The sequence below is a fragment of the Colossoma macropomum genome, unplaced genomic scaffold (assembly GCF_904425465.1).
Source record: "Colossoma macropomum unplaced genomic scaffold, Colossoma_macropomum, whole genome shotgun sequence".
Lineage (NCBI taxonomy): Eukaryota > Metazoa > Chordata > Actinopteri > Characiformes > Serrasalmidae > Colossoma > Colossoma macropomum.
Window position 1 is genome coordinate 367,684 of NW_023494792.1, and position 16,337 is coordinate 384,020.

General features: G+C 38.6%; 1 protein-coding gene across 1 annotated transcript; it reads right to left on the bottom strand.

The window, feature by feature from the left end:
* Window positions 1-4,480: 4,480 nt before the first annotated feature.
* Window positions 4,481-15,405, bottom strand: LOC118812791 (gastrula zinc finger protein XlCGF7.1-like). The gene is made up of 3 exons (XM_036577914.1): window positions 15,323-15,405; window positions 8,055-9,690; window positions 4,481-5,588 (listed from the first exon to the last, which is right to left on the bottom strand). The coding sequence occupies exon 2, from the start codon at window positions 9,592-9,594 to the stop codon at window positions 8,611-8,613; it is 984 nt and encodes a 327-aa protein (XP_036433807.1). The 5' UTR covers window positions 9,595-9,690; window positions 15,323-15,405; the 3' UTR covers window positions 4,481-5,588; window positions 8,055-8,610.
* Window positions 15,406-16,337: the final 932 nt, after the last annotated feature.

The following is a 16,337-nucleotide window of genomic DNA, read 5'->3' on the forward strand; positions in this document are numbered from 1 at the left end:
AAAATGCTGCTCATCTTGTCTCTTCTGTATGTCTTCATTTCTATATTGTATGTGTAGGTGATATTAACTCAAACTTATACCACCGTGTTTTTTCAGGACAATAGCTTAACAGCATGCCATTATCAACATTTTAAAAAATGTAATAATAGTAATAATAATGATTGTCATTATAGTAATGATAAGTTTCATTATGGGTTTCAAGGTTGCTTCACAACAGCAAAGGATCAACAGTAGTTAAAAGTTTATTTTTATTTATGTAGCACACAGGCATCACAACACAGCTTTGCAGAAATCAGGGTCCAAGTCCCTAGTGAGTAAGTGGCAAAGTAAATTTGATAGTTTCCTCTTTCTAGTCTTGTCTCGTATCATTTTCTAGTGAACACCTGTTAGGGTTCCCCCCAGCAGGTCTCTTTGCTGTTTCTGCTTAGTCTTATTTCTGTCATCCTAGCTCTAGTCATGTGCTTTTTGTTTGTTTTTCTTTTTTTGCTCCACCTTGTATGTAACCTGGCCCAGTAATTGTTTCCCAGGTGTTCTTGTTCATTCTTCTATCTACATTTTGTAAAATTGATTTGTCAATTCTATTGGAACTTTATTTAACTGACAAAATTACAATGAAAAGATGCGACAGAGGCATCTTTACCACTGTGTTAACTCACTTTTCCTTTTAAATACTCTTTTTTTTTAGTCTCGTATTTAGGGCAACTATTTTACAGCTTAGAAGCACAAACCATGATGCAGCCCCATAATATGAGAGCTGTTGGCTTTCCCATCTTTCCCTGATAAAAGAATGGTCCCTTTCATCTTTGTCACTGAGGATTCGACGTGTTTTTCCCAAAAAATGGTGAAACCTGGATTCATCCGACCACAGGTCTCATTTGCACTGTCTTTTGGACCATCAGAGATGAGCTCAGGCCCAGAGAAATCGGCAGCGTTCTGCATAGAGTTTATGTTGCATTTCCAGATGCAGTGGCATACTGTATTAAATGACAACAGTTTTCCAAAGAATTCTCAAGCCCATGTGGTTATATTTAACATTGTAGCATGACGGTTTCTCATGCAATGCCATGAATAGCTAAAAGGTCACACACTTTTAGCAGTGGTTTCTGGGCTTGCCCTACACTGACTGAGATTTCTCCCAATTTCCTCAATCTTTTTTTTTTTTTACAATATTATGTATGGTAAATGGTACAAAGCCTTTTCACCATTTCTCTTGCACTAAAAATGTTCTTTTTGAACTGTTTGACAATTCTCTCACAAAGAGAGAGTTTTACACAAAGTGGAGAGCCACTATCCATCTTTTAAAGACTGAACTTTTAGTGGATGCTCTTTTAATACCAAATCATGATACCCTAACCTGTTACCAATTTACCTTTTATTGTGTAATGTTTCAGAACACTGTAACCTGAATATTCTATAAACCTTTCACTTTTGTTTTGCCCCAGTCCCAACTTTGTGTTGCAGGCATCAAATTCAGAATTTCTTTATATTTACAAAATACAATCAAACTGGTCAGCCAATTGTATCCAGCTTTTTACTGCTTACAGGTTTGCATGGCTGCATTTGTTCTGAAATGATTAGCTTTGTGATTACATATTTTACCACCTCTGCTGCTGAAAGTAAAAAACACAGAATAACATGTATAATAATAATAATAATGTATACAAATATATTTAGAGATAATTATGGACTTGTTTGAAATTGAGGGCATTTATTTGGCACTTCAACAGTAAGTGTGGCCCCCTTATGGCCCCACCTAAAATAAAAACTTAAAGGTAAAACAGTGTTCAATCCAGAGGTTCAGTGTCCAGCTGAAGATGGGGATCTATGCTTACTGGCTGAGCAAATCTGTCCTCCCTTTAAAGTAAATCTCTTGAGTGATTGTAATGACCCAAAATTTGTTATATTTTCTGTGTAATATATCCGTCACTGATGTATTTAACAATTTTAGCACACTTCGTTAGTCTTTCGTCTTTCTCACATTGTCGGTTCAATTAAGAGTGAAAACATAACACAGCACACCTTAACTGACTCTGCCTCAGGACTACTGTGTCCCACACAAACTTAGGACCTGTTTCAAATAGCCAACTATTACGTCATGTAGTATTTTCAGATTTTCCTTAAACAAGAGGACTGCAACAATAAGATTGACACACATTGTGTGTGTGCATACATACATATATGTATATACATACCTATATATATATATATATATATATATATATATGTATATACATACCTGCAACAAGTCCAGTCGTGAAATTTCCTCGCTACTAAATATTCCACAGTCAACTTTCAGTGGTTTTATAACAAAGTGGAAGCGACTGGTAACGACAGCAACTCAGCCACAGAGTGATAGGCCACGTAAAATGACGGAGCGGGGTCAGCGGATGCTGAGGCGCATAGTGCACAGAGGTCACCAACTTTCTGCAGAGCCAATCACTACAGACCTCCAAACTTCATGTGGCCTTCAGATTAGCTCAAGGACAGTGTAGTGAGCTTCATGGAATGGGTTACCATGGCCGAGCAGCTGCATCCGAGCACCTTACATCACCAAGTGCAATGCAAAGCTTCAAATGCAGTGGTGTAAAGTGCCGCCACTGGACTCTAGAGCAGTGGAGACATGTTCTCTGGCAATCCAATGGACGAGTCTGGGTTTGGCAGTTGCCAGGAGACGGTACTTGTCTGACTACATTGTGCCAAGTGTAAAGTTTGGTGGAGATTATGGTGTGGGGTTGTTTTTCAGGAGTTGGGCTCGGCCTGTTAGTTCCAGTGAAAGGAACTCTTAATGCTTCAGCAGACCAAGAGACTTTGGACAATTTCATGCTCCCAAATTTGTGGGAACAGTTTGGGGATGGCCCCTTCCTGTTCCAACATGACGGCGCACCAGTGCACAAAGCAAGGTCCATAAAGACATGGATGAGCGAGTTTGGTGTGGAAGAACTTGACTGGCCTGCACAGAGTCCTGACCTCAACCCGATAGAACACCTTTGGGATGAATCGGAGTGGAAACTGCGAGCCAGGCCTTTTCGTCCAACATCAGTGTCTGACCTCACAAATGTGCTTCTGGAAGAATGGTCAAAAATTCCCATAAACACACTCCTAGACCTTTTGGAAAACCTTCCCGGAAAAGCTGAAGCTGTTATAGCTGCAAAGGGTGGGCCGCGATCATATTAAAGCCTATGGATTAAGAATGGGATCTCACTCAAGTTCATATGCATGTGAAGGCAGATGAGCGAATACTTTTGGCAATATAGTGTGTATATATACGTGTATATATATATATATATAAAATGTTTTTATATACCGATACTCGTCTGCAGCAATCTGAGGTACCAGAGCTCTGTCCAGAGACATATGCTACTGCTTTTGTCCTTCCCCTGTTTTCTTAATGCTCCTTTTTTACCCTGGAGGATTGCAGAAGAGTCAAGGATAGGAACGCCGTGGGAGGCAAACTATTACTCATTAATTCATGAGTTACATTACTAGGGAAGTTATCATTTTTGGTTTTGTTACATTTCTGACCAAGATAAGTGCGATTTTTATTACATTTCTGGGCGATATTGAATTATTGGGAAATATAGGGGGTATACATATATAAATATGGGTTCTATAGGGCATATGTGCAGCCATGCCACTGTAGAATATGTAAAAGATTTCCCGGGTAGCATACACTTGTGTATCCTCCATGTTCTCCGGTCTCCTCCAGTATTTAGACTGCTGGTAAGATCACAAAACCAGTTTCTGGGTCACAGAGGAGGACTGGTAGGAAAAATGAATAACTTTTAGGGTTTCTGCATGGGTCTAAGCATTAAAGAATTATGTAAATTAGCTCAGATTATATCCAGTGCAGTACTATTCTCTAACCCCACGGTAAAACTGCTGAATATCCAATACAATAGTTTGTCTACCTCAGAGGGCAAGTCTGGTCTTTTGAGTCAGGACAGTATCTGATCTCATTTCTTGTAGCATAGAATGTAGTCTTATAGATGGCTGTCAGTGTAGGAAAGATCACAAACCAAAGCCAAGAACAGGCAGCAGGCAGAGTGGATAAACTGACCATCAGGGGGAGACCAGACAAAAAGTGGCTCCAAAGCCAGAGCTTCATAGAGAAAAAATTTAAGTTGACAAGCTACATATACCCTAAGCACTAGTGATATGAGATAAAAAGAGAACATATTTTCATTTGTACGTGCTTGAATTAGTAACCTAGATATCAAAAAACCCAAGTAACCACACAATTCCATTATAAAGTGACTAATAACTGAGGTAGGATACACATGCTTAAGAGATTTATTAACAAACTTAACGGTTATATGACTCAACAGCATACAGCAATATACAGCACTGGAAATGTCATGACCATTTACCGAAGCATATTTTTCAACAATCCAACCAGTGATCTACTAGATAGATAGATAGATAGATAGATAAACAAATAAACAGATAGATAGATAGATAAACAAATACAGATAGATAGATAGATAGATAGACAGATATTTAATTATCCACTGCAAGGAAATTCATTTTTACAGTCTAGGCCATACATACATGTTTGTTGAGACATATAGAAAAACAATAACAAGTTACATGCATCCATAATATCCCATTTACAACAGACAGGACTACAGGCATCCCCACCCAAAAACTCATACACTTTGGTATAATGTTCTTTAACAAGCATCGTAGTCAGTGACAGCTACCTAATAAGCAGCATAAGAAGCTGCTTAGGGCCAAACAGCCTCCATAGGCACCCTTACAACTTTTGGGCTATTACGGTACCATTAGGTTGTCTACGATGCTCGAATAAGGGAAAAAAGCAACTGTTGCAACAAACATTTAACACTGTATTGCGTTGTTACAAGCACTAGAAGCAAGATGTTCAGACTCAGAAAACCAAGAATTATAAACTTCACAGTAAACCACTTGTCACTCCTAAAACAGAGGCCAGTCAGGCACATCACCCACTCTGAGTGGATTGAATGCTACAAGAATGCATGCCAACAGCAGCATTGGGCATTTCAGTCAAATGTCAAATTTAATATTCAAATTTGTAAGGCTTTTATGAACAAACAAAAATACCGCAATCCCCAAAGGCCCATTATCTATTTATATTATTTTATCCCCCAATACTTCTAATGAAGCTTGAACTTTCACACTTGATATATGTTTGAGTACTTCATCAAATGTATTGAAAGCCAATATTACACTATGAAGACTAAATTTCCCTTTTTATTGATTTAACACTGTTTTTGGTTTATGTCCTATGGGTGTGTGTTAATGGTACCTGCTACAAAGCACACAGATGTTGGGGTGGGGATTCCTTAGAGTTCCTAATATCAGACACTGCTAGAATACAACAAAGTTTCAACATGGACATATCAACAGATTATTTAAGAACACTTAAGTGTGTGCATGTAAGATCTTCAGGACATGATCTTCTCGTCTGTATGCAACTCTACGCTGTGTAGAACAGAGGTTTCTAGCACTTACACCCAGTAACTTGTTGATATTTCTCCTCCTCCTGTCACCACCAGGAGATGAACTGAAGACAAGATGGGCTGCAGATTCACATGTCAGACAGCAAACATCTACACCAGCATAAAAGACAAATCAAAGATAATTCATGTCAGTATGTCAAATTGCAGAGTGTGTATAACATATCTACATCCTTGATCTGATCATGTATAAATTGGTTGCATCCATGTTTCACTTGAACTGATCTACACTACATAGTAAAAATGATGTGGCCACCCAAGCATCACAACTGTATGTGCTTGATGAACAACCCATGAGCATTGGAGATTGTCCTCCCTGCAGCAACAGCCATCACTTTTGGGGGAAAGCGACCAACCTTTATTTAAACTCGACATACGTGCAAGTTCGACACTCATTTACAATGTAGCTGAGCATTAAAGCACAAAATAAGACTGACTATAAAAGGATAGCAATGAAATAAAAACATACACAAAGATGTCTTAAAATAGTAAAAAAGTCAAAAAGGGTTAAATCAAAATGAACAAGTATAATTAAGTAAACAATACTAAAGTCAAATAAAACAAAAGATGTGTCATAAATTAAAAATTATAATAAAAAAATAGTAATATAGCTGCAAGCTGCAATTTGAGGGTCCAAGCATGAATAAGCAGTGAGGCCTTTTGCAGTTTGGGCCAGTGAAGCCTAACAAGGCCTAATGCAGTTTGACCCTTATTTAAAGAGAGAGGACAAAAATGAACGTTCATTAAAGGCCTTCATTTGCCATAAATGATTAGCATTGTTTTTTAAACATGATATATATTAAAGCTCATATTTACTTAACTTTTGAGCTTTGTATAGCATACAAAATTATTGTTTACAAAATTAATTTGTTTAACCTTCTGATACGCATGACCTGATGATGCTCAATGCACCCATAAGGGGCCTTTTGACCAAAAAATGAGTGAATGGAAGTCAGAACATGTCAAATGGTCTCCATGTAATGATCAAGGGCCTTCATTATAGAAGTTCTTCGACTTTTGCAAAGATTAACCTTTAGTATAAGCTGTAGTCTTTGAATGAATCAGTCAAAACACCAGACGAGGGGTCCAATTTGATGTAACATGTAATTGCAAAGTTATTCAGGGCAAAGACTGAATCATGTGTCCCTGACTGTTTATCTATAGCACATAATATCTTTAAACACTCTATGAAATATATATTAAGTGTTTTGAGCACTATATTGTCCCTAGAGGCTATTCTGGACCAAATTGTGCACACTTCATCAGAGTCTTAATTTATGTAAGTGTTTAAAACTGTGAGATGATCAGACCAACAGCCTTTGAGGTAGCGATTTAAGTTAAAATGCAAAGGATGCAATGACTGAACAATTAGAGGGAGACAATATTGAGTAAAAAAGTAATAATAAAAATGATTTTATATATATATATATATATATATATATATATATATATATATATATATATATATATATATATATATATATATATATATAACCTACAGAGCCACCAAGTATTTCTTGACCAATTTCGTTTGGATCAAAACTCAGAGACTACTTTGAAAAGTTTTCAAACAATTAACAATCATCTCAAAGATGCAGCTTGATTGTATGTACAGATGCTGAGAAACAGTTATTTTGCAGTTACAGCACCTCCTAACCACTTATATGCACAAAAATTGATAGATTACCCCAGAACGCATTATACTACATCCCCCCATAAAGTTTTAAAATAATTTCGATGTAACATTCTTAAGTTAAAGCATTTATCTTATTCTGAATTAGTTCAGAAGGGTTAATTAAATTATGGTAGCCATATTGCTTATAAAAGTCATGATGTTTTGACAATTACTAATGTTCGAGGTCTTGTGAAATTTTACTTGAGGACAAAAAACCTAGGACTAGTTTTGCAAAAGTAGGTTTTGCATATTATGCAAATTAGCAAAAAAAGCTGGGCGAAGCTAAATGGTCCGAATTGCAAATTAGTTTGAAGCCAAATAATATGGAAAAAATTATTTCGTCTCTAGAAATTTTGTTTTAGGAGTTACAAGGCCAGATGCGTTCGACTGTGCTATAGGCTGATTGGGCTCATGTCACCCACCTAAGTAGCAGAAGAGACTACTATGTCTCTATGACTTACGGTTTGGTCTAGCTGATTAGTTGTAGGACAGAATCTGAATAATTAGAAAAATCCATACACCAATTCCAATAGGTTCCAATGCACTGTGTATTAATAAAATAAAGAACTAACTAAAATCATCAAATGGTTTTGATTGATTTTGGAACCAGACTGTGGGGATTAATTTCAGATTTCTAGGTCTTCTCCAGCATGCGGTTAGGCAGCTTTGGAGTGAAGCCTGTTTAGTGCATTGGAAGCCATAACTAAATTTCATTTAAAAAAAATGCACAGCTCTAAATGTAAACCAGCTCATGGGACCTCCATCAATGTAGTTGTATATTTAAAATATACCATACCATAACAGTCTGCCTCAACAGCGAAAATTGCTGGATAAGAATTTATTTCATTCAGTGGTTTATATTCAATGAGAAAAGCTTAACTCACCACTGCACAGATCAGACAGATGTTTCGAACAGGGCCCTTTTTGTGCTTTTTTTGGCACAGCACAGTTGATTGTGGTGCTGACTTGTGGCTCTCTACTTTATCAGAAGACAAAACATCAACTGCTCTTCAACGTTGACTGCTTGAACAAGCACTAAATGTTGGATTTGGTTTTAGTTAGTTGATTTTTTCTGAGTTCAGTCCGACACTGTGCTTGGGAGAGGGCTTGGGTGTTTACCGTCTTCTTACAAGCTGTGATTAGGTCGACAAGGTCTCCTCAGTTCCCAGTTCTCAGCTCTACTCTCTCCACAGAGCAGAGAAAATTACACAGGTTTTAAAGACTCTTCATAATTACCAGCTAGGTTGATGCAACATAGATGGACATTTGTAAATCAACACTAAAAGGAAAAAGAATACACAACAAATAGCATACATGAAGGAGCATACTTATTTTGTTAAGCAGATGATATATTTACAATTTGTATATAGTTGAAAAATATTTGGCAGAGCAGGAAAAAAGAGAAAATTTTCATTTCTGGGCCCAATTGGGAGCCTGACATTAGAAAGTTTCTACTTCTCTCTTAATGCACTTGTGTGTCTCTAAACTTGAAGACGAGAAGCTCCTCCGACACTCTGCACAGTAATACTGTTCCTCTCCTGTGTGAATGTGCTGGTGTTTTTCAAGATTACTCAGAGTAGTAAAACTGTGTCCACACTCTGGGCAGTAAAACGGTTTCTCTCCTGTGTGAAGGCGCCGATGTTTTTTGAAAGTACCACTCTCTCGGAAACTCTTCCCACAGTCTGAGCACTGATATGGTTTCTCTCCTGTGTGAATGCGTTGATGTGTTTGGAGATTTGCTGGTCTAGTAAAACTCTGTCCACACTCAGAACACTGATATGGTTTCTCTCCTGTGTGAATGCGCAGGTGTCTTTGGAGATGACTCTGTACGTTAAAACTCTGTCCACACTCTGAGCACTGATATGGTTTTTCACCGGTGTGAATGCGCTGATGTATTTGGAGATTACTTTGTCTTGTAAAATTCTGTCCACACTCTGAGCAGTGATACGGTTTCTCTCCGGTGTGAGTGCGCTGGTGTATTTGGAGATTACTCTGTTGATTAAAACTCTGTCCACACTCTAAACAATAATACGGTTTTTCTCCCGTATGAATCTGTTGGTGTCTTAGGAGATGACTCTGCTGATTAAAGCTCTTCCCGCACTCTAGACAGTAATAGGGTTTCTCTCCTGTGTGAGTGCGCTGGTGTGTTTGGAGATGACTCTGTACAGTAAAACTTTTTCCACACTCAGAGCAGTGAAACGGTTTCTCTCCTGTGTGAATCCGCTCATGTCTTTGGAGATGACTCAGTAAATTAAAACTCTTCCCACAGTATGAGCATTGGTGAGTTTTGTCTTTGCCGGTCTTTTTTTGTGTCCGTTGCGTTTTTGCGGTCGTGTTAGTGTGGAGAGTATCTGTGGATGTTTTCTCAGTACTGGAGCTTTCAGACACCACGTCCTCACTTTTAATCTCTCCTGATTTCAACATGATGTATACTTCTTGTTGTTTCTTGATGTGCTTGTGGAACTGGACAGTACAGTAAGGTGGACTCTAGGAGAAGGAGAACATGGAGGCCACTCTTTCCTGGAAAAGAAAAAAAAAGAATGGGAAATTCAATGTGCCGTGAAACAAAATGTGTAATATGCTATATGAACTGGTGAGACATATCTTAATATTGTAGGATGGCATGAATCAGCATATGCTACATCTCAGGAGCTTAAATAACCACCTTAAATGGTGCAGCAGTTACATTCTGGCACCTCAGGCACCATTTAAGATGGAACAGGAAAATTCAAGCAAGAAGCTGGTGAATGAGAAGCGACTTCTGCCTTGTAAAAAGTCAAATGTGTCAGCACATACAGCCAAGATGGTAAAATGGACATAATATGTTGTGGCTCCCAAGGAGGTTGGATTTTTGTTGAAAGGACAAAATGGCTCTTCTTAACATTTGTGTTGCCGACTCCTGACCATAACAGATCCAACAAGCAGTGGTAATGATGGTGTCTCACCTAAAAATAGAACATTTTCAAATAATTTATGACCTTAACTTTAACACTTTCTGCCTAAAATTCACTGCTCGTTCCAGTAATAATATAGCTAAAACTTTCCTGTGTTAAGACATAATCCAACATTACTGTAGCCTTTTATTTATAGGCTGCTGTTATTTTAAGTTTTGATGTGATTGGCTATGATCAGATGGCTCACACAAATGGAGAGAGTGAGTGACTGGTCAAAGACCATTGGTGTCCACACTGTTAGAAAAAAAGGTTCTGTTCAGGTACATTTTTCGTTCATCAAGGTACAAACAATGTAAATGAACCCGCAAAGGTACAACAGTGGTTTTAAGGTCTGATTGTGAACCTTAAATAAGTTCTTCCAGGTGAAAAGTTTGTATTTGTACCTTTTCATAACCGAATGTTTTAAACAGAACAGTAAAATAAAAGCCTGGAGACGAGACGGGGTGTGTGGAGTCAGTACAGCTTAGAACATATCATTTCAGTGGATTATGGTTCAGTTATGTTTCCTGACTAAAGGTACTGAGATGGAGCCTTGAGGGAACCACCCCAGTGAAAAAAGGGGGACTGCCCCAGTGACAGTTTAGTACCTTTATTTCTGAGAGTGCAGGTAGAACACTGACCAACTACATGTTTTATTACTAAGAAAACATAATTTGTCCTTTTTAACTGGATTCATTGTAGCACAGGCAAAACATTAAATAAAAGTTGTATTCATAGTTTTTGAATGTATTTTTAAATTTGGCATGTAATGGTGTTTTTCTAAGAATCAGAAAACCTAAATATTGTGTATATTTATCGTTCAGGACAGTTTCTACCACCAGGCCATAAGGCCTCTGAACAGCTCTGCCCTCACTCTCTGGAAAGCCCTAAATCACCTACATAGACTAAAATGACGGGATAAACTGCCACTTCATACAACTCTTAATCTTCTAGCCACTAAACACCCCATGCACCCCAACAACCACACACAAACATCAGCGACTTCCCTGTCCAAACTACACCGACAACCCCCGCACAAACTTAAACAGCTGCCCCCACCCAAAACTTTAACCTCCATCACCCAAACTTGAACTTCCATATTTAACCGGCAACCCCCCAAATCCACATTTAACCAGCGACGCCACCCGCCCAAACTAAAACCCATACAAACATCAAAGAAAATGACTAATAGCCTAGCAAAAAAGCAGCAGCAGTAAAAAAAAAAAAAAAAAAAAAAAAACCTTGAGCTGAAGCACCAAAACAGCAGCTAAAAAACTACACTAAAATCATTAAAAGCTTCTGTTGGTGTCCAATAGTCACTAATGTTATTCTGTGTTTTCCTGATGGGTTAATATCACAATGTAAATGATCCTAATGGTTTAACAGGTGATTCCAGATGGGATCTAAAGGTGTCCTACAGGAAACTGTTGGTCTCTAATGTTAACCATTAAACCAATGCCCATTACAAAGCAAAAGCTTGGTGGATCTAATGGACTTTTTAAGCGGGGTGAGTAGCTTACAGATCATGGATCCTCTTAGTCCATCCTTCATCTACGAGCATAAGATTTTTGTTTCTAAGGAAGCCAAACACTTAGTGCTCCCATCTGTTTTGCTGGCCTGCTCTCTGGACAACAAAAAAAGACGTCTACACTGACAACCCAGTGGGAGGTAAGGAACTGCAGAGCCTTTGTTTTTACAGAAACATGGCTCCATCAACAAGCGCTGCGCCAGGAGAGACAGCAGCATTGTTGGTCGACCACTCACACCCCATACGGCCTCTTTTCTTCTTTTTTTGGACCATACGATACGATACACTTTGTCACATTTTTCTGAATTTTTCTTGCATCATAGTAGCTCCATGAGAAAATAGGGGGGTAGGGGGAGGGAAAGACACAATCATTACAATAAACCACATCTATACACTTTACACCATCACCAGATTCCACTATACACCCTACAACCCCTAATACTGAACAATATCTGTGCATTACTACCTGTGCACTTATCTAAACAGTTCACTCTTTTGAATAAGTACAATTGACTGAGGGATGAATAAATTCCTAAACCTGTTAAATCTTAACTTCGGTACTCTAAAATTTCTATTAGAAGGCAAAATATTATATTCACCATATAGCACATGCAATGGATCAGACAAAATAACACAAGCTAATCTTTCCATATTTTTCCTACAGGCTGTTATAAAACCTTCATTAAATTCATTTGTTAAATTCAGCATTTAACACGGTCATCCCACACAAACTCTCAGAAAAGCTCCTCACTCTCGGACTGACACCCGCCCTCTGCAACTGGGTGCTGAACTTCCTAACAGACAGATCCCAGTCAGTCAGAGTCGGCAGCCACACATCCAGCACAAGAACAGTGAGCACAGGGCTGTGTGCTGAGCCCCCTTCTGTACACGCTCTTCACGTACGACTGCGTGGCCTCTCAGAACAACACCAGCATCATCAAGTTTGCTGATGATACTACAGTCATTGAACTGATCACTGGTGGGGTCGAGACAGCGTAGAGGAAGGAGGTGGGTGAGCTGGTGGCCTGGTGTCATGACAACAATCATTCCTCGAATGCAGACAACACCAAGGAAATGACTGTTGATCCAAGGAGGAAGCGGGAGCTGCACACACCCCTGTACATAGGTGAGACAGAGGTGGACAAGGTGAAAACCTTCAAATTCCTTGGCACTGACATCAGTGAGGATCATGAGGATCTCACCTGGTTTCATAACACACACCACATCATTAGGAAGTCCTAGCAGTGACTGTACTTTCTGAGAAGGCTGAGGAAATTTGGCATGCCAGCCAAAATTCTCAGCACCTTCTACAGGAGTATGATCGAGAGTGTTCTTACCAGCTCCATCACGGTCTGGTATGGAAACTGCACTGCTCAGGACAGAAAGGCTCTCCAGCGTGTGATCAAAACTGCACAGTCCATCTCAGGAGCAGCCTCCCCCTCACTACAGGACACTCATCACACCAGGATCATCAGGAGGGCCCACAACATAATCAGGGACAGTACACACCCCCAGCACAGACTCTTCACACTCCTACCTTCAGGCAGACGCTACAGGAGTGTAAAGTCCAGGACTACAAGACTGACAAACAGTTTCTATCCACAGGCCATCAGGCTCGTGAACACCTCACTCACTACCTCTTCCCCCCTCCCACTCTGAACTGGTTTAACTTTTGGCTGACTTTGCACTCTCTAACTGCACTTTACATACACTCTACTGCTGCTGTCAGAATACTACTATTTACATCTATTACTCGCAACATGCACTTTATGAACCGCTGCTCTACATACTTGCACATACGCACACGTAACTTTAAATTTTCTTTCTCCTTTGCACACATGACTGTACTTTTTTACGTTACGTTAATTATTGTTTTTAGTGTATTTCTACTTATTCAGTGTATATTTTCTATTTTTTTCTAAGATTATATTTGGTGAATGGAGGAACAGCAAAGTAAGAATTTCATTGTACAGTGTAACTTGCCAGTTTCTGCTGTGCATATGACAATAAAAAAAGGCTGACCTACAACCTTGCAACAGATTCGTATCAGTGTAAGCAATCTCATCTTTAATTTCACAGAGACAACTATACCATGCTGTCGCACAGTATTGCATCACACTCTGGATTACTGTAGTATAAAACAAAAATAAAATCTGATTATTGATCCCATATGACCTTAACCTATGGAGAAAATAAATACGTTGCTGTACCTTACAGACAAAATCAATAGGATTTTTCCATGATAGCGTTGCATCTATATGTACACCAAGGTCTTTATATGATGTAACCTGTTTAATTTCCTGATCATGAATTCTCAGAGGAGTTGGATATAAGAGCATTGTGATTGAACCAATCTACCAGCCTGTTAACACCCTGCTGAAACAGATCCATATCATCTTTATCTGTCAACAACACTAATAACGTAAAATCATCAGAATGTTTAAAAATAAAAAGATTTGGTTCCTGAACTTTACAATCATTTGTATACAATGTAAACAGCAGCAGAGAACTTGCACAGCCTTGTGGTGCTCCAACATTAGTTATAATAGGCAGCGATAGTGCTTTATTTACTTTTTACTTGCTGTGCTCTATTAATAAGAAAATTCCTATTAGATAGGATAAGTAGATAAAATAAAGATTCGTTTCAAATTCAAACATTTTTGACAGTAGGATATTAGGACACTGTTAAATGCAGAAGAAAAATCCAGAAAAAGTGCTATAGCATATGTATGAGGCTTGGCCAAACGTTTTAACACAAAGTGGACCATTCATTGCCTTTCATTACCATTCAATAGTGTGTGTATCTACAGAAAGCTGGAAGACCGCTTGCCAAACTGGAGCCAGTTCCCTTGCAAATGATTTTAGAACAAAATCAGTAACATTATCTGGACCAGTAGCGTTTCTTACATTACTGCATGTAAATTCGCTTAGTACATCGTTTATGTCCAACAGAAAATGAGAGAGGTAAACAACAGTAAAGAGATCAATCCTTTTGGGGGTTTTAACAGCTAAAATCGAGGTAGATCACTTTTCTCATTGATATCCTGCTGAAAAAGGACCACTTGAAACCATTAGGAATAAAACCTAATGGTTTTCCTTTCTAATGGAAATTGGCCTAATGGTAGAAACCACTAGTTTCCTGTAGAACCACTTTAGATCCCATTAGGAAACCATCAAATGCATTTAGAATCAGCTAATGGCCACCTGTTAAACCATTTGGATCCTTTACATTCTGGTATCTACCCATTACAAAAGCCAAAACACACTAGAAAACCACCAGGAACCAACAGAGACACTTAATGGTTTCAGTGGGTTTTCTCAGCAGGGTCTACCTGAAGCAGAAGGAAAGCTTACCATCTGAAAACGCTCAGCAAAGCACAAACCCATCAAAGTGTTTCTTACATGTGACTGAATGAATGAATGAATGTTCCTTTCTGCCCACCTTTAACATTCTTCAACCCAAACACTGGAAAACATTATCATCGCCCAAAACCACAGAGCTAAGAGCTAACATTAGCCTCTTCAGCTCAGTCTGGACAAAGGCTGCTCCTGTGTGAGCTCAGACACTTCACATATTTCACATATTTCTTTATACATGAGAACATTTCTCCACCCATTTCTGTAATAGTGAATGAAAACACAGAGTAAACAGTGTGAAAACCGTGTGAAACGGTGTTTAAAAAGCTTTTACCTTCAGCAAAACAGGTCCTGATGTTCACTCTGATAACACTGGAGACTTCTAAAGTCTTCTTCTTTTTTTTTTCTTCTTCTTCTTTATTTCCGCTTCATTCATTGTGTTCGCAGAACCACTGTATTTGACCTAGCGCCCCCACATGGACTACAGGGGACTCACAACTGGCAACTGGTATTTTTTTACAATCCCACCTGTATTCCGACAAACCCCGCCTCCTGCACGAGGATTGGTTAAAAGTTCACATGAGTAGTTCGCTGACTGGCCGGTTTGGAAGCCGTTCACCGTACTGAGCAACCAGCTTTAGATGATCTAATTTTAGAAGATCTAACAGAAGATTTATGTCCCAGTTTAGCACAGAGGGACACTTTAACACTCTACAGCTCTCAGAAACATGTCTATTTCTGTTTAAATCACATCAGATGCACCTAAAATGTCTGGAGTAAAAGGTGGGTTTAACTCAGGCATCGCAACCCAAATGTTTAGAAGAGCAAATTTGTCCTTTCAACAAAAATCAGACCGCAACGTTTTATGTCCATTTTACCGTCTTGGCTGTAAATGTGTCTCAGTACGTACTAACGTACTAGTAACTTTATAAGCTAAAGAATATAAATGAAAACACAGATTTATTTTACTCTGCTTTAAGCTTTAGCTCAGTTAAAGCCGCTTTTCTAACAAAAGTGGAATAGTTTCTTGTCAAACATCTACATTAACTCAACATGATGACGATGATGATGACGATATTGTTAAAACAATGTTAGAATGATCAGCACAGCTTGATTTTACTGTAAAGGAGGATTATTTTTATATTTACCTACAAATCTAATTCAGCTGTGGAGCCACAACAGGACAGTAAAAGAGCCGTATGCGGCTCCGGAGCCACTTGTTGCTGACCCCTGGTTTAACTTTACGCTCTCCATCAGCTGTTTAGATTCAGATTGAAATGACTCTGACTGTTACAAATTGTCTTCCACTGTAGACATAAAATAGTAAAATATAAATGAATTAAATAATA